General features: G+C 50.3%; 2 protein-coding genes across 6 annotated transcripts; one reads left to right on the plus strand and one right to left on the minus strand.

The window, feature by feature from the left end:
* The first annotated feature begins 1,042 nt into the window (after positions 1–1,042).
* sh3bp1 (SH3-domain binding protein 1) lies at positions 1,043–9,051 on the plus strand. The gene is made up of 18 exons (XM_037463723.2): positions 1,043–1,234; positions 2,320–2,362; positions 2,549–2,653; positions 2,743–2,819; positions 3,146–3,257; positions 3,411–3,487; positions 3,576–3,663; positions 3,751–3,819; positions 3,915–4,005; positions 4,091–4,227; positions 4,781–4,892; positions 5,186–5,267; positions 5,355–5,435; positions 5,591–5,704; positions 6,185–6,282; positions 6,476–6,644; positions 6,714–7,033; positions 7,907–9,051. Exons 1-18 carry the CDS (start codon positions 1,185–1,187, stop codon positions 8,149–8,151), a joined length of 2,070 nt encoding a protein of 689 aa, XP_037319620.2. The 5' UTR covers positions 1,043–1,184; the 3' UTR covers positions 8,152–9,051.
* Positions 9,052–9,140: 89 nt separating this feature from the next.
* On the minus strand, positions 9,141–16,338 carry cdc42ep1a (CDC42 effector protein (Rho GTPase binding) 1a). Of its 5 annotated transcripts, none has more exons than XM_062560060.1 (3): positions 16,184–16,338; positions 10,647–11,444; positions 9,141–10,422 (listed from the first exon to the last, which is right to left on the minus strand). In XM_062560060.1, exons 2-3 carry the CDS (start codon positions 11,116–11,118, stop codon positions 9,737–9,739), a joined length of 1,158 nt encoding a protein of 385 aa, XP_062416044.1. In that variant the 5' UTR covers positions 11,119–11,444; positions 16,184–16,338; the 3' UTR covers positions 9,141–9,736. The 5 variants fall into 5 exon arrangements, with proteins under 5 accessions (XP_062416044.1, XP_037319622.1, XP_037319623.1 ...); XM_037463725.2 differs by lacking the exon at positions 16,184–16,338 and adding an exon at positions 15,462–15,565; XM_037463726.2 differs by lacking the exon at positions 16,184–16,338 and adding an exon at positions 14,150–15,415.
* Between the last annotated feature and the right edge of the window lie 1,815 nt (positions 16,339–18,153).

An 18,153-nucleotide genomic window follows, 5' to 3' on the forward strand; every position in this document is an offset into this window, starting at 1 on the left:
AATGACAAATGCCGAAGTTCCTTTGTAACGTTTCCAGTGCACAGGTGTAATTCAGCGTGTGGAGGAAATGCCCTGATCAGGAGAGCAGTGTTCCCTATAACATGCAAACGGTCTAAAGAACACACTGTCAAAGCCCAAAATGTAAGAGTTGTTGCCACAGCAGAAAGAATTCCTCAAGCTTTCCATCATGTATTTGAAGTCATTTTTAAAAATAAATTCATTAATAGATACAAGACTTTTCCAGTTACTCTCCTGCAGTGGCTGCGATTCTGTCCCTAAAGTGTCTTTTACACCTGGTTTTGGGACTGAAAGTGAGGGCAACAGATGCTGCAACACAACATTTGAAAGACTAAAGTGAACTGCAGAAGCACCGAACTTTCTGCATTAACCAAAGCCGACTGCCCACCTGTAAAGAGGCCGAGACCCTTCTGATGCCTGCTTACTGTAAACCGATGGATGTCCTCAGGATTCTGGTGTTCAGGTAAGCGCCTCCACTCACACCCTGGATCTGTTACCGGGTTAAACAGACACTCGAAGGTTAACAAGGGTGTTTATTGACAGTCCCCTACTCCTACATGTAATATGCACAGGGAAAGGTGATCTGTTGAAAGCCTTCTGACAGTTACTGGAGTGAAACCACAGAAAATGCCTTGGTTCAAATAGAGACGTACAGTGGAGCCCCCTTAGACACAAATATTTTCCAAGCTCGCTGAAAAGTGAGAAATTGCTCCGAGCAGCATTGGCGGTTTCCTCTTTTGGCCTTTTCACATCCTTTTTTATTGTTCAGCGCGCACACTGCTCTCATTTACAGAAGTCTGCACTAACCTCAGTCTGCCGGACGGACGTCATTTTCAAATCCCCAAATATTACAAATTACACTTTCTTTTCCCTCCTGTGAAACTACATCACTTGATATTATTACCGTCCTATAAAACCACTCACTGTTGTGAACACCAGTGGAGGGTTTACATCGTATACCCCCCCCCCCCCACACTTCCCCCCCCCCCCTCCCTCATCTGTGCAACTTCCTCCTTCTCGGACTGGAGGGACTCGAGCGGCAAACCGACTGCAGAGACCAGCGCCGCGTCCCCTCTGGCCTCCTCGCACATGAAGTAACCCTCGGGTGGCAGAGACGTCTCTTCTTGGGGGGGCCCCGAGGACGCGGGTCGGACCCCACGGGCAGCATGCTGCGACAGTCCCTGAGCATCCTGAAGCAGTTCAGCTCCGCTGCAAAGTAAGTCCCCCGAATAGTGACTATTAGAAGAAGAAGTAAGTCGTCCTTTTACAAACACGGTAGTTTAAAAATGAATCCGGACACCTGAGGCTTCCTCCCTCGAGCGTTTGCACTGTTTCCTGATTAACTGTCAGTTGCAGCTTAATTATCATCGCCACAATCTCGGTCTTTATCATTCATGGTCATTTTGGTTAAAAACCAACTTGTTTCCCTCTGTGGTCCAACACGAAGCCTGATGGAGCTGCCGTGTACCACGGTGAAGGTTCGCCTTTGAGGAAATGTAGAATGCGCCTAAAGTTTGTATAAAACGAGTGTGAAGCACATTGAGCCCAACGTGTGTGAAGCCTGCTGCTTGAGGCCTAGATAACAAACAGCACTTTGTGCTTCATAAGGAACAAAACCTTATTACAATAAAAACCATTTCTTTCTTTAATGGAAATTTCTGCAGTTTCATCAGGTTTTTCACTGTGCGATCACAAAGTGTTTCATCACTTCTGACCCAGAGAGCTTGTGTTTGTGTGTGTGTGTGTTTCATGCTGCCTCTGACGCACTTATTAATAAACATGCATCGCGTGCATCTGCAGCAGTGCAGCGTGGGCTTCACTTACCACAGCACCCATTTAGACTGACAGTTTGTACTGACATATTTACAAGAACCAAAGCTGTGCACCCACTCTATACTTAAAAGAGTTTTGAGTTTATTCTGACACGCAGTCAGGGAGTCATCAACATCAACACACTTTTAAATTATTTTAGTTCCAATGCAATTCAACCCTCTTCTGTGGGATCTATGTGGATTTTTTTAATTTTTTATGCATCTAAAGAAAAAAATGAACTGCTCTGCTGCTGCTTCTCCTGTCGCGTCCTTTTGAAACGCCCGGCGTAGGAAATGAGAGGTTCTTCTTAACCTCTTTGCGACCTGGGCTGGGCTTCCTTTTTGTTGTGACACCAAGCTGGAGGTTCTCTGGTCCACAGGAGACGTGTTCTTGCTTTCTTGCCCGAGGGTCGGGCCATAAAAATGACACGTGAGAAATCAAAGTTGGCTCGTGTGTTATGTGTTCACAAACCAACATGTACTTCTGCAGGTCACAAGATGCCACGGAACTTCTACACGAGGACCTTGTTGTGGTGAGAAAAACACAGATTTCTCTTTTTGCTCCGTCATGACTGGCGTCACTAAGCACCAAAAAAATCCCATTGAGCATGCATGGCGTTTTGACACCGCATGCACATGTTAATGACATAATAGAAGAGGAGCTTTGCTGCAAGTTAAGAGCTCATCCTGTGTGTGTGTGTGTGTGTCCCTGGCTGAAGGTGGAGCAGCGGGTGGAGCCGGCCAAGAAGGCGGCCCAGGTCCTTCACAAGAAGCTGCAGGGCTGCATGCACAGCCAGGCGGGCCTGGAGGCTGAGAAACGAATGGTACCGCCACCCTCAGGGACCGGCCCGGCATCAGGCGACAGCCCTTCGCTGGTTACTGAGCGCTGCCTCGTCTGCTTGTGTCTCCACAGAAAAAGCTGCCTCTGATGCTTCTGTCCGTCAGCATGGCGGAGAGCCTCAAGGACTTTGACGCGCAGTCGTCAATCAGGTGACCGCCATCCCCTTCCCGCAGAGAACCGTCACTCCGGCTTGTCACGTGAAACCCACATGACTTTAGTTTTCGGTTCTGGATGAAAAAGAGGATCCCACACAATGCCGACCGCTTGGGACTTTCCTTTTTTATTTAAACCAGTGGCTCTTGTTTCTATTAAGATCCTAAATATCTAAATTATAAGACGTGTGTGTGTGTGTGTGTGTGTGTGTGTGTGTGTGTGTGTGTGTGTGTGTGTGTGTGTGTGTGTGTGTGTGTGTGTGTGTGTGTGTGTGTGTGTGTGTGTGTGTGTGTGTGTGTGTGTGTGTGTGTGTGTGTGGCAGGAGGGTGTTGGAGATGTGCTGCTTCATGGAGAAGATGCTGGCTAGCATGCTGGCAGACTTTGAGATGAAGGTGGAGAAGGAAGTTCTGGAGCCACTCAACAAGCTCAGCGAGGTGAGGCTGGCTAGAAGCCGTGTGTAGATGCAGGTGTTCCGAGAGCTGCGCCACATCTGCACCAGAACACACACACACACACACACCTCCTCCACACGTGTTCATCTAGAAGTGTGGAGTAGTGGTGCTAATTGAATTGGTGTTTCCTTCTAGGATGATCTACCAGGTATCCTGAGGAACAAGAAGCTGTTCACAAAGCTCACTACGGATTGGAACACTGCAAGAAACAGGTTAGTTAAACAGTCAGAGGGACACAGTTCATCCACCAAGACAGTAGCTAAACCCATCATACTGTGTGTTTGTGTGGGGGGGGGTCAGGAGCGAAGGAAGCACCGGTCCCCAGGCAAAGCAGGATGGCCTCAAGGAGGAGGTGGAGGAAGCCCGGAGAAGGTTGGAGAGCATCAAGGTACCACCACCACCACCGGCCTGCAACAGCAACCCGCTGCATCCGCAGTAAGGTGGCCCTGACCTTTGACCTCTCTGTCTCTGTTAGGACCAGTACTCTGCAGATCTGTATCACTTTGCAACTAAAGAAGACGACTACGCAAACTACTTCATCCGCGTGAGTCATAGTTGTTGTTTTCTTTCCTTTAAAAGAAAGCAATAAAAACCAAATGCACACATGACACGTCCCCCCCCTCGCTTCTCCACCCAAAGCTTCTGGAGCTGCAAGCGGAGTATCACAGATGTTCCCACGAGTTCCTAAACAAGAACATCAGCGAGCTCAAAGAGAATAACCACCACAGCGGTGAGGAGTCTCTCTGCCCCCCCCCCCCCCCGGGCTCATCGGGGCGTCTCGGCCGCTGATTTCCTGCGTGTTTTTAAACCCTCAGGCCCACCGCCGCGGCTCTCTGGTCAGAAGGTCTACGGCGAGCCGCTGCTCTCCCATCTGACCCGGAGCAACAGAGAGATCGCCGCACCCATCCAGGAGTGTGTTTACATGCTGCTGACCACGGGCATGGTGGAGGAGGTGGGTGGGGGCGCGCTTCACAGCCACCTCAGCTTTTACTTTGAAAAAAACTAAAACAGGGTTTCACCTGTAGGAACCTGCAGCTTTATGGTTCTTTACCTTCAGTCTAAAGCTGTGGGACTGGGTGTGTAAGCATGTTCATGCACATACAGCTGAGGCTGATGCAAGTGCCACTGGCTTTGTAGGGATTTAGTGACGTACTTAAATGTTGCACAAACGCCATTTGGAGGCCACAAATGTCTGTGCATAATGCTATGACATGACAGAAGACCCTTAGACGTCCCCGATGACTGACGTCACCATGCTGCTAGTGTGGTGCTCTAAAAATACAGAAAGAAGAAGACGGTATTGCATTACTGCAGAGGAGTTATTTTGTGCAGCATGTATGAACACACACACACACACACACACACACACAAGCAGTTCTAATAGTTGATGTCAAACATATCTTATACCCAGGATGTGCAGCTCATTAGTATGCGTGTTTCCCCTGCTGTCCCATTCAATCTCTTCTTTCTCCTCCACCTTTGGTTGGTTCTCCTCGGCTCTTCAGGGCCTCTTCCGCATGGCGGCCGCCGCCTCAGTGGTGAAGAAGCTGAAGACCTGTTTGGATCACGAGGTGGTGGACTACAGCGAGTTCAGCATGGACCCCCACGCTGTGGCAGGTGGGGGGTGTGGTCCTCTTTGTCTCTGTTAGATTTCCCCTCGGCGGAGCTTGAGTTTCTGTTGTTTGGCGTCTGTTCCCCGACCGCCCACTTCCTCTTGTGTGCTTTGGACCAAATGCAGCTTCCAGTAAAGTTTAATCCCCGGTTTCCTGTGTGCTAGATCATCTTATTATATATAGAACAATTACATGCATGTTCAGTAAATGTCAAGGATATGTTTTATATTTATGGAACTATATACACTGTGTATATAATGCATGTATGATGCAACATTCTTGAATGGGTTGTGACAGGAGCTTTGAAGTGTTACCTGCGAGAACTTCCCGAGCCCCTGATGACCTTTGAACTCTACGAGGACTGGTTTAAAGCAGCAGGGTGCGTGTCATATCTACATCGTTCATTTCTTTACTTCCACACTCCGTTTTTTTGTTTTGTTGTTGAGATGTTTGTCTTTCCTCGCAGTGAAAAAGACCCAACGGAGAAGCTGGAGCGGTTCAGAGAGCTACTGAAGAAGCTTCCGCCAGAAAACTACCACAATCTCAGGTGTGTTGTGGACGTCTTTGTGTGGTTTGATCAAATCAGTTTAACTACAACATGATGCCTGGCATTCATTGGCCCGACAGCGCTGATGCGTGGTGTCAGGTGACCCTCCCGTCGACCTGCGTTCAGTGATCGTTTCCCTTTTACCTCCCTGTAAGGTATCTGGTCCAGTTCCTGTCTCTGCTGTCTGAGCAGCAGGCCGTGAACAAGATGACGCCCAGCAACATCGCCATCGTCCTGGGGCCCAACCTGCTGTGGCCCCGAGCTGAAGGGTGCGTACGCCAGCCCCCCCCCGCTCTGTCTTTACACAACACCTACTGTCACCATATGCTGCTCATCCCCCCCCCCCCCCGTACACTCTTCCTCTTTCACACTTTAGTGTCTTAATATTTTGAAGCGATGAGCGCTGGCGGCGCGTTTCGTCATCCCGGCCCGGCCCGGCACGTGGAACTGAACCGCAGCATCCTGTTAATAGAAGAAAAAAAAAGTGATAGATGGTTGAGAGATTATGACTCCTAATGTTTAGGGAAGTTCCTTTTTATGGGGAAAAATTATAAGGAAGTGCTTGTTGGGTTGACGAAATGCTCTCAGCTGTTAAATCCGAACTGGCGGCGTGTTTATCTGATTGACAGCTCGGTCCAAAGCGACGAATGCGCCGTCTTTCTCGAACCCATAAAAGCAACGTTCAGGTCGGCGCTCCCTGCTGTCGGAGCCCTTCCTGCCCCACATGTGCTCTGTCTCTACCTCCGTAGGGAAGCTGCTCTGTTTGACATGGCGTCCGCCTCCTCGGTCCAAGTGGTGACGGTGATTGAGCCTCTCATCCAGTACAGCGCCAGCCTCTTCCCTGAAGGTAGGCTTCACGACGACGTTACGCTCATCAGTCAAAGTTAAACTCTTTGGGTTTTAATCTTTCCGGCCCAGATGTGGTCCTTTTAGCTTAGTGAGGTCAGATCTCTGTAATAAAGTACAACAGTGTTGTCACCGAAACGACATGAAATGATTAGATTTGATAGATCACTCATCGATGTTCTTGTTTTGGTTAGCTGCATCTTTTGAGATCCCAGAACCTCCCGATGTGCCGGATGTGTCCGTGCCGCCCCCCTCCGCTCAGTCCCAGGTCTCTGAAAAGGAGAAAGTGAGGCGGACGACCTCCTCCCTCCCCACGACCTCCGCCGGCTCCTCGTGTCACGTCCGCCTCTCGAAGACCAGCAGGTACAGCGACGGGGCGGCGAGAGGAAGCGCTTTGAAGCGGGTTTCAGCTCATCCCGCCTGTTTGTCCAGTCTGTCCTCCAGCGCCGCTTCTCAGGACGGCGTTAGCGCCGTCCCGGAGAAATCTGGCTCTGGGATTCGGGGCGGTACCTCAACGTGGGCCCGACCCGTCGCTGACTCAGCGGCGCCATGCCCCCCCACGCCCAGCAGCAGCTCGCCTCCCCTCAATCCCGCCGTGGCCCCCAACGCCGGCCCGATGGCGCCGCCCAACCCGCTTCCAGTCAGGAATCCCTCCGTGAAGCAGAGCTCCGATCAAAGCCAACTCAAGCCCATTCTGGAGGTTCCGCCGGACTCCCCAAAAGCTTTTGTGACCATCGTCTCCCCATATAAGCGTAGGTGGATGTGGGTCCAAACCCCGGATTCTGAGTTGTTCAGTGTCTCGTTGGGGGTCTTAACAACAGTAAACATGTTATGAACGGACCGATCACGACTGGTTCCTCCTGGTCGCCGAGTCACGAAAAACACAAAACATTGTTCTTTTCCTTAATGCAATTGGAATCGTCTCCTTGGTTACGACCCCCATGTGTTTCATGCATTAGGTTCAGAGACCCAGGGAAACGGTTGCTGTGCTGCTTTAAGTGGCGTAAAATGTGTGTTATTACAGAAACTCCTTCATTCGGGTTTGTGTTTAAGGGCATAAAGCACATTACATAATGGATCTGTGATTTCCATCGAGTGATGCGTCTGCTGCAGATGTTCCGCTCTCTTTAGGGCAAGTGGGGGCTCGTCGGGTCGAACTGACAGACAGAAAATAAATCCACTGGTTTTGTTGTAACAACCAGTAGAAGTACACAGGAAGCAGAAGTCTCCCACCGCTGACCAACACAACCCCCCCGGGGCCGTGCGTCACCTACCACATTGTTGTAACTGCCTCGCTCTCAAGATGGAAGAGGAAATACTTTCCCTTCCACTTTAAGTCTTCACATCCTGATATGTTCATCCTGACGAGAAGGGACGTTTTCTCTCTCAAGATTTAAAAGCAGTTTTAAGCAGCAGCAGCCAGTCAGACGTCACTAAGTCTAAAAATCACATTCCAAGAGACTCATTCACTCATTTCTTTAATTGCCTGAAGAATATTTTTCACAAAATACTATGATTTCAATTATTTCCTTTTGAGGTGTGTTCATTATACTGATGGAATGCTAATATCTTAATATTTCCCCCTCTTCTTCTTCTTCTTCTTCTTCTTCTTCTCAACCCAACAGCCAGCAGAACGTTCAACCTGACCAAAGCAAACCCAGCTAACGACGAGCCGTTGACCGTTCAGTTCTCTAAACCCAGACCCCCGGTGCCTCCCAAGCTGCAGGAACCTCCGCCCAACGCCGCCGCGCCGACGCCCGCCCCCCGGGCGCACGCCGCCAGCCTCAGGAAGCCGCAGGCTCCGAAGAAGCCTGCAGTCAGGGCCCCTAAATGCCCCCCACCACTTCCGCCGCCTTCTTTAGCGCAGTGAGAAATGCATGTGGATTTTCCACTTCTTTTAAACTCAAGGGTTCTGAAAGTGTGTAGTCTCTGCTGACCTCCGGTGGTTCCTCCTTCCCGTCTCGCTGCAGTGATGCACATGCATGTACTGCACTGCACTGGAACCACATCCAAAGTAAACTGGCCAGCCAGCGATCAGCAACGCTGAAAACCAGAGAAGGCAGCAAACAAGTGCTTCTCTTTAGATATTATTTAAACATGTTGGGTTTTCTACATTCAGTCTGTGTGGTTTAATATATTATTGAGTGTTGTGGCTTCTAGATACTTCATAGGTACGAGGTGTGGTGAGCCCCCGAGGGGCCCTTACTTTGCCCCCCCCCCCCTCCGAGGGTTTGGTTCCACGCCAGGGTTTGGGGGGGGGGGGGGGGAGGGGCGGGGGGGTTGTTGTCGGCTGTGACCGCCGATGCTGCAGATCTCCTGTATTGCAACTTTACTTCATCTTTGTTTGGACCATCAATGTTTCTGTAACTAGCTTCATGTGTTTATTCTTCAGGTACTTTTACCTTTATTTCCCAAAGTGCAAAGTCATTTTTTGGAAAGCAAGTCTTTTTGGTCAAAATAATAGCTACTCAATAAATGAATCCATTCATCCAAACTGCCTTCAAATTGCTGTTTTTAGGGTGTAATTTGTCACTGATTTAATGTAAATAACATCTGTTTAACAGCCTCCTTTCAGGTCTACGTTCTTGGGGGTTTGGGAGGAAAAATATATTTTAAACGGACTTCAAATCTTAAACCTGTGTAATCTCTGTACATAAAAGCACCTTCAACCTAATTAGAAAGATCTTTATTGTCAATTCATGTCATTATAACATATATATATTGGTACTGACTGCAGCATATGGATGGATGTGAATTGTACTGCATGTGCGCATATTGAAAGTACATATTTATAGGAGGTCAGTAAATATCATTAGCTACAGATGTATAAAAGAACATATAAATGACAATTCTGTAAAAACAAAATACAGGTTCCAGACTTCTGTCATAAAAGGTGCACGGAGTCTCTAAATAGAAGGTCTGCAGCATACAATCAACAGTTAAAGGGTTAAGCTTTGGTTGCGACTATCCCAATGTTACGTGTCACATGACATCCGTAAACATGTCGTTTGTCAACTGAGATGTTTAGTCTAATGTTCTATTTCCCTTTTTGTTTCCTTGTAGTGTATTCCTGAGCGAAAGGAGTTAACAGGAGATTGCGAGGAGGCCTAAATGTTACATAACAGGATTTCATCTGTGTTTCTGCTCCCCCACTTCCTCAATCTTTTCCCCTCCGAAGTGACGAAGCAAGAAAAGTATACAATTCTAAGTTTGGACCTTTTCAAAAGGTGTCTGAGCAGGGCCTGGAAATGGGTCCTTCACTCCTTCAGGTAAACCTTGAAGCGTGTTTGTATAAAAGTAAATAATCCAAGTCCTCCTGGATTGTAGTTTCCATAGAGATCCTGTCAAAGGAGCCAGCCTTGTTGACCACAGCGAGATCTTACATGAAGGACCTTGATTGGAGCTGCAGAGAAGAATCATACATCAATTTTGTTGTCGTATCAAAATATCTCCACTCAGACTTTGATTTCATCCTCGTCGTCCATGTAGCTGTAGGATATTTTGTCCTTGGGCTCCTCTGAATCTGTGACCTCCGTCCCGCTCCGTCCCCTCGAGGGGCCGACGCCGTAGTGGCGTGCGAGCACATCCGCGGCGCTCTGGAAATGCTCGCTCGCCATCCCCAACCCCGACCTCCCTCGTCCAGGAGACCCCGAGGAGGCCACCTCGGCTGCTTTATCACAAGGCCCCGCCCCGCTGACCTCCTCGTCCTCCCACTCGGCCCCCCCCTGAGGGCTCTTCCCGCCTCCGCAGTCCTCCCTCTGCAGGGAATCCACGTACGAGATGGTGGCCGAGTCCATCTCCGACCCCTCGGTGGTCAACCCGAATGCCGACCCCTCCCAGGCGTGGCCGCTCTCCTCCGGGTGGCCGTCGATCAGGCCGAACACCTCGCTCATGAGGGAGGGGCCGAGGTCAAAGGTGAAGGTGTCCAAGGACATGAGGGAGGGGAGGGAGTCGGAGCGGGCCGTGAAGGTGAGTTCGGGGTCAAAGGGCGCTGTGGAGCCGGTGGATAAGAGGGCGTCGGTGGGGTCGGTCAGGGAGCCGCGGTGGACGTTGGGGGGGCAGGACGTGGGGAGGGACACGGAGGGCTGCTGGCGCTCGGAGCGGGAGAGACGAGGCAGAGTGACGAAACCGGACTCCAGACCTGGGGGGGGGGGGGGACACAGACGTCAATAAACAACATGCAGTGGGAGGCGTTTTATAGACGTCATCTCGTTCACGCATCACGATGAACGCTAAATATATTTGAGTAGGGAGTCACATGGTTCATTTTCCAGCAGGGGGCAGTGTACATCACAAGTACCCCCCTCCCACACTGTCATTTTCACCATGACCCATTCGAAACGTTTTAATTGGAAACCAACTCACCGTAGGAACTCTTTGTCTCCTCCGGCGTGCTTTGGGAACTGGGGAAGAGAACCGTGGCGGCGGGGCTCCCATTGGGCATCTCCACATCCAGCCTGGGGAGGGAGATGGCGTTTTTGACGATGGGGGAAACGGCGGGGGGCGGCGGCGACAGGTCCCCGGGCCCCCCCGCGGGCCGGTTGTCGGAGCCCCTCCTGATGTGACGGAGCGTCCTGGAGAAGAAGGCCCCGATCTTGTTGTCGGGGGCGGAGACGGAGTCCGCCTCCCCCTCGCTCCCGTTGGCCGGGCCGCCGTGGTTGCTGAGGAACGAGGTGTCCCCGAACACGTCGCCGCCGCGGCCCACGTGCATGGTGTGGCGGAAGTCGCCCAGGGGGGGGCTGATCATTTCCAGCGTGAGGTCGCCTCGGAAGCGGCGCTTGCCGTGGGAGGGCGTGACCAGGCCTTTGAGGCCCGAGAACTTTTCCTGAAGATTCATGCTCGCCAGAGGTGGGACGTCTTGGAAAAAAAAAAAAACTACTTTGAAACCGTGTAACCTGTGTAAAAGTCCGGGGGCCTTTAGGGCCGAACCCCTGGAATGTTATCTGTGTCGATCACACACAGCTCCTCGTTACGCATGTCGGCCTGAATTAAACGGCCATGAGTTCAGGAGGACTCTGTTCCTGTGGAAGGAGCCGGACCGGTCGGAGTGTGGTCGGGCCGCCTGGGTTTCTCCCCCCCCCCGTGCTCGCCCTGGGCTTTGGCTCCGTCGACACCGGCTCAGAAATAGGTCCGAGTTCAGCTGCGGCGGCGCCACGGAACCATCTATCGAGAGCAAAAAAAAACAGGGGAAAAACACACAGCTTTAAAAAGCGCTTCATTTTTGAGGAACGACGTGAGCAGACGATTCTGTGGAGATTCTGCTCCGCTCTCCCACTCTGTGACCTCCATCAGGCTTTCCGCAGGGCTCGTTTTTAGGATTCCAATAGTCTGGTCGGTCTGGAAGCGTCTAAATTTAGACCACAGCCCCCACAGGCCATGGAAAGGGTGGACTTGCGTCCATTTTCTCTCCCGCTTCGTCTGGCATGAAGGTTTTGCACAGAGTTCATTGACGTTTAATTGAAAACACCTTCATCTCGCAGCCGTGACTCAACAGGCACACAACGAGATGACAACAGAAGAGGCCGATGGCGACGTCCCTGCTGCTTCTGGGCCGGCTTCCAGAGCCTTGAGCCGCGGAACCGTTGAAAGGCAGTAAAATTTAAAATGGACTTTATCAATTGATTAGGTGATTTGATTTTGATCATTTTTCTAGTCCCTGTTTTCCTCTCCAAAGTCTTTACATTAACATTGGTTTTTTTTTCATAATGAGTGGCTCAATTAAAGAAATTATTAACACTATTTGGTTAAAAGCATTAATAAATGAGCAGCAGCCTTTTACTTCCTTTTCCAAGTCAGTAACAAAGGCCTTTTGTCATGTGTTCTTCACCACTAGAGTAATGGATATCCATTTGTAAAATGTTTAGGCCCGACATGGACCTGTGGTTCTGGCTCTGGTTCCCCGTCTGGCTTCATTAACGACCCGCTATGGCTCAACACGCGGGGGATTGCGTCAGGTCCCAGGCAGCCCTTCTAATTGGCTGCTGACCACAGTGCCTCCGCTTCCCCCCCCCCGGCCGCCGTTTGAAGAGGGGGCTTCTGGGAGCTGCGGAGAGGGAGGAAGCACGCCGCACACTCGGGGCTCGCCCAGGGGACGCCGAGGTGTGATGGTTAATCTGAGGTGGCGTTACAACCCCCCCCCCCCCCCCCCCCCTGTAAATCAACGATCAATTCTAATTATTAACCGGCAGTATCACAGGAACACAAAGCATGAATTACTCCGGCTGTGAGCTTACTGGTGTTGTGTCTTTGCCTGTGACCCTTTGACCTCAGCTCAGACTCCTCACACGTATCTGGACTCTTTGCTTCCGGTCCTTCCTCTCTCTGTGATCTTTGCTCCTCACAGACGGGAGCGGCCGGTACCCTCAGGCCCGCGGAGAACAAGGCTCCCACGTGAAATACACCCAATTTTGAGTCTCAAAAAGGGCAATAGGTTTAATGCCGTAATCCTGGCAGCAGCCTGAAGGATGTCGGAAAAGATTAGGAGACCCCTCAAATGGAGGCACTTGGACGTACCCCGGATTATCTCCTAATCCTTCATCCCCCCCCCCCCCCCCCCGTTAACCCCCCAGCTGGGCGTCTGTTCTGGGCTGCTGGCTGGCTGGCAGGCCTGGTCCTCCGCTTCCGACCCCCCCTGCCAGAGATGAGAAATGAAACGCAGAGTGAGTTTCAAGGAGGGAGCGAGTGCCTCCAGGCTGAGGCACAGCGAACCGGAGACCCATTCGCTGTGCACGAGGGGAAACGGGTTTTCGTCTGTTTTACTACTTCTGCCGACTCCGTCCTCCTCGCTGTCGCCGGGCAACTCGGCGCTTTCTTACGTCCCGGACCGGGCTCAAGGAAATATTTCCATGTCACTGCGCAGAGCATTTGCTTGAGGTGGCTTTGCTGGATGTAAACCAGAAGTAGCCACAGTCTAATGGGAGCCGTGTGTGTGTGTGTGTGTGTGTGTGTGTGTGTGTGTGTGTGTGCGTGCGTGAACACATTCCTGCGTCGAGCATCGGCCTCTCCCTTGATCGCCACCATTAAACATCCGTCTTCTCAACCTCGCCGCAGATTGAAACCATGTTTGGGTCGTCCTCTCTCGTCCCTTTTCCCCTCTCTCCTCTCGTCTCTTTACCGTTTCGTCTTTGTCTCCGTAAGTCGTGTCTCTCTTTGTCGTCTCTCTTCCTTTTATGTCACTCGACTCTCATTCTGAACGTGTTCCTCTCTTTCCTTCCTCTTCTTCTTCTTCTTCCCCTGTGCTGCCTCTCTTTGATCAGCTGTTGGGAACACACACACACACACACACACACACACACACACACGTTTCTCCGTGATGGACTTTGTGTTTCATTCTTCTCGTGTGTCCTTCACTGCCTGACCCCGCTAACCAGGTGAACAAACATACAAGATAAGGCCACATTTTCGGGCCCACTCTTTGACTTTCAATTGCGTTTCTGTTTCCCTGAATCCAAGCAAAACACACGGCTTCACTTCCATCCTCAGCCGAGAAAACACGTTCATGCCCCAACAAATATCCACAGTCTCCTCCGAGGCTCTCCCTTCACCTGCTGGACCTCTGTTGCTTCTCTCTTTCAGTTTATATGTCTATAAGAACCGCATCGGACTCAGCTAACGACCCTTTGGCAGGAAAGCAAGCAAGTTACGGAAAGAAGTCGATATTTTCTTCTTTCTCCAGAAATCCAGCGACTACACCACTCACACCAGGTTGAGTGCAGGTTGATGATAAGTTTCAATTATAGCTCCTTAACGTGAGCAACGTGAGCGGCTTTCGTGTTGAATAGTTTCAGGGAGAACAACCAGACATCTGGCGAAACGTTATAACCGCCATCGTCGATCCGATCAACGCGAGCGTCCCGTTTCAAACTCACGGTCAAAAACGTCCTCGTTTCTGTCCTCCAGGATCCGAAGTGACGTCCGTCTCCATTTGGACACGCGGCGTGCATCGGGTGTCGGACGAGTGAATCGTGGCCATCTGGTCACGGCGAGGGAGCCGTTTTGCCGCCGTGGTCTTTGTGCGTGGTGTGAAAACAAATACAGCAGCTGGATTCACAGTTCCCACCTTTGCACCTAAACCCCCTTCACGGTCGGTTGCGTCAATGACACCCAAAGGTCACAAAAGCCCCCCCCCATCACAGGAATGTTGAAAAAAAAATAGGAATGGCCAGGAAAAGCCCAAGGAATGGCTGCACCCATTTACCTCATGGAGCAGTGTATGATTAGAGTGAATCACATGATGTACAGGAAACCCATTACGGGCATGTGGTCATCATCTGAAAATATGAAACCCACCGGAGGGAGACTGAAGGGGGGGGGGTCACAGGGGTCACACGGCACAGCAGAGAGAACTGAGTTCATCAATGCACGAATTGGATTTTGTGTTATTGTCACTGAAGCTGATTGGCTTTCTTTATTGATCACACCGTGTGTGTGTGTGTGTGTTGCATTCCACACGGTGGCCTTGCAGGGGTCACGAGGCCGCTGCCCCCAACTTGTAATGAGCCCTGAACGCTGTCTCCGTCATTAAAACACCTCCAGGCCTCCAAACGTCAGCCTGCGACGTCCCACCCGGTCAGAGCACGTCTCGGTCACGTCTTAGCGACATTTAGTGAAAAGGTCGCTGTGTCGTGCTGTGATTAAATTAAATGGCACAGCGACGAGTTTATCGTCAGCGAGAATATTCTGCTGCTGAATTTAAACGCCCTGAACGGAGCGGATTCAGTTTCAAGTCACACATCAGAGACTCTGGCAACACAAAAAAAAAAAAAAAAACTTAAAGTAGGACCATTACCAGCAGGTCTGATAACAGCTTGGTTTCAGGCAGGTTTTACCATTCTTATTTTTGGTTTCTTCTAATCTGATGCTAAACCTAATATGTTTGCTTTCTTCTAACCCTGTTTTTTAGATTAATTAATCTATATATTTAGTACAGAAAACAAGCAACATTACAAATAATTAAACAGTTATTGGTTCATAGCCTGTTCTTTGTTATTTCCTTATTATTTATATCAGGATGCAATACAAACATCAAAATTAATTAAAAAAAAAACAATGGGAGTAATGTTTTTCGCATCAAAAAACCTTTTTTTAAGACTCACTCAACGCCTCTAAATGACTTCTATGAACCAAACAGTCTGTGAACATTACGGAGTAATTACACGTCCAGGTGGAACACAAACTCACCGGGAGGGAAGCGGCGACGCGAGGAGCGAGAAAAGAGGCTTCGGGTCCCGCTTTAACGGCGTTTACCGTCCGCAGCGCGCGAGCCTCTCGAGGTCGGAGCGGTGCGCTGGTTGTGCTGAGCGGCGCAGCGCGGAGGGGGGAGGAGAGGAGAGGGGGGGGCGGGGCGGGCTCCTGGTCAAACACCAATGAAACCGTCGCAGAGGAAACTCCCCCCCCCCCGCACCTCACACTTGGACATGCGATGCCCCCCCCCCCCCCCAAGTGTGGGGGCATGCGATGTGCCCCGCCACCGGCTCTGAAGCTGATTGTAAACAGCCCGACTAGGTGGCGCTGTAACACGTGGACCTGATGCTCCTGGAAGAAGACACACTCAGGTCCCTGAAGACTCTCACGCTGACCAAACCAGGCCTTTACAAATCTATTGCGTTTTAAAACCTGCAGTTAAAATTAAGTTAAAATCCAGGTGGAAATTGCCTCTTTGCGTGTGTGTTTAGCTTTTTGAGAACTGACATCCCTTGAAATCCTGGCAAAGAAAATGACATCCTGTGGCTCATGTTTTTCGGTGATTCAACCAAAAGGAAACAAGAGTCGGGTCGATCGAGTGAAAACGGCAAACTAACTGCTGTTGTAAGTGCAGCTTGCGTCCCTCTCGACTCTCTGTTGATGATTCATTCATGGATTCCGCTGGAGGCAACGAGGTGAGGCCTCGCCGCCGCGCTTACCTCACAGGGCTGAATTCACTTCCTCGCACTCCGGCCCTGAGGCTGGATGCTTTTGTGTTGGGTAAAGTTTAATCTCAGCAGCTTTAACCTTTAACGAAATCCTCTGCTTTTGTGCCCGACCACACGAGGAACCCCAAGTGCTGGTCTGTCAGGGGGTGTAGCGGCGCCGTAAAGTGCACGTGTCCTGTATCCTGTGTCTTATCAACGGGAACAGAAGCCTCCTCACGTCCTCCTCACAGGTCTGTCTTTGAGTTCTGCCAACATTCACCACCAGCCGTGACACCGCGGCCACATGTGCCCCCCCCCCCCCCCTCCCTCGGTACCACACTCACACACACACACACACACACGTAGTGAGGCGGAAAGGAACACAATAACCCACCAGCTGGAACGCCGTTGCAGGAACCTCCCTTCCTTGTCTCACAAGAGTTGTTGTTGACTCAAAAAAAAAAAAACTACTGCTTGATTGGTTCATGTGTGAATATTTATAAATCTCCAAATATTTATCTGGAAATTCAAGCAGGAATCCGGGCTACTTGCTTCTGATTGGCTCTAAAACATTGACACAGTGAAATCCATCCAATCAGGCCGCTTTGCAGCATTTGAAACCAGCGGGTTCACCTTCACTCCTTCCTCACTGTCTCACAATGACTGCATTTCTGTGCTGCTCATCTGTTATTAGCATTTTCAAAATGACTCAAAAACAAGTTTTTTTTTTTCCTTCATATGTTTCAGTAATAATTATCAAATCATCGTTTTCGTTTAGAGCTTCAGCCGATTAGTGCCGTCAGGCTGAATGTCCTTTAGGCAAAGACGGTGTTTAATGCACACACCTCTAATCTGTATATACGATACCAGAGGGCACCTGAGGATAGGTGTGTATGGGGGGGAGGGCATTCCATGCCTGTGTGTCAAGCAGCATTCTATTAACAGATGTCTAATAACAGATGAGAAGATCATTCCCCAAAAGATAATAAAAATAGAAACATGATAAATAGTTCCCAAAATATATATCAAATACTCCTTTTTTGAGATACAAAATTTAGAGAAACTCTTTGTATGTTTCAGAGAATAATGGAGATATAGAATGTTTGAAGGTGCAGGGAGATAAAGGCAATGTTTGCCTTCCTTTCTGCACCTGGCTTTGGTTCAATGAGGGACTCGGTCCAACCTCGTAATGTGAAGTTTGGATTCATTTCTTGTGGGGAGCTTTTAAGGTTGCCATGGTAACAGAGCTGTTTGTGGAGTTAATGGTGTCGATTTCCATTACGTCATATCTTGTTTTTTGATACGCTGTTATCGTACAGTTGATATGTTATCTGCATTCATGTCAGCAAAACCCTGTTTTCACCAAGAATGGATTGTGTCCTGTTGGTGTGGACCTTGTGTGTTGAGCTTCTTCAGGACGTAGGTCGGGTGTGGACCTTGTGTGTTGAGGTCCTTCAGGACGTAGGTCGGGTGTGGACCTTGTGTGTTGAGGTCCTTCAGGACGTAGGTCGGGTGTGGACCTTGTGTGTTGAGGTCCTTCAGGACGTAGGTCAGGTGTGGACCTTGTGTGTTGAGGTCCTTCAGGACGTAGGTCGGGTGTGGACGTTGAGGTCCTTCAGGACGTAGGTCGGGTGTGGACCTTGTGTGTTGAGGTCCTTCAGGACGTAGGTCAGGTGTGGACCTTGTGTGTTGAGGTCCTTCAGGACGTAGGTCGGGTGTGGACCTTGTGTGTTGAGGTCCTTCAGGACGTAGGTCGGGTGTGGACCTTGTGTGTTGAGGTCCTTCAGGACGTAGGTCGGGTGTGGACCTTGTGTGTTGAGGTCCTTCAGGACGTAGGTCGGGTGTGGACCTTGTGTGTTGAGGTCCTTCAGGACGTAGGTCGGGTGTGGACCTTGTGTGTTGAGGTTCTTCAGGACGTAGGTCGGGTGTGGACCTTGTGTGTTGAGGTCCTTCAGGACGTAGGTCGGGTGTGGACCTTGTGT

This window comes from Pungitius pungitius, chromosome 21 (assembly GCF_949316345.1).
Source record: "Pungitius pungitius chromosome 21, fPunPun2.1, whole genome shotgun sequence".
Lineage (NCBI taxonomy): Eukaryota > Metazoa > Chordata > Actinopteri > Perciformes > Gasterosteidae > Pungitius > Pungitius pungitius.

Bases quoted from the DNA above. Each gene is read 5' to 3' on its own strand.
- sh3bp1 (XM_037463723.2), top strand. From the start codon at position 1,185: ATGCTGCGACAGTCCCTGAGCATCCTGAAGCAGTTCAGCTCCGCTGCA. The intron at 2,654-2,742 runs GTACCGCCACCC...GTGTCTCCACAG, and splicing joins TGGAGGCTGAGAAACGAATG to AAAAAGCTGCCTCTGATGCT. The intron at 5,436-5,590 runs GTGTGTTGTGGA...CCTCCCTGTAAG, and splicing joins GAAAACTACCACAATCTCAG to GTATCTGGTCCAGTTCCTGT.
- cdc42ep1a (XM_062560060.1), bottom strand. From the start codon at position 11,118: ATGAATCTTCAGGAAAAGTTCTCGGGCCTCAAAGGCCTGGTCACGCCC. The intron at 10,423-10,646 runs GTGAGTTGGTTT...CCCCCCCCCCAG, and splicing joins GGAGACAAAGAGTTCCTACG to GTCTGGAGTCCGGTTTCGTC.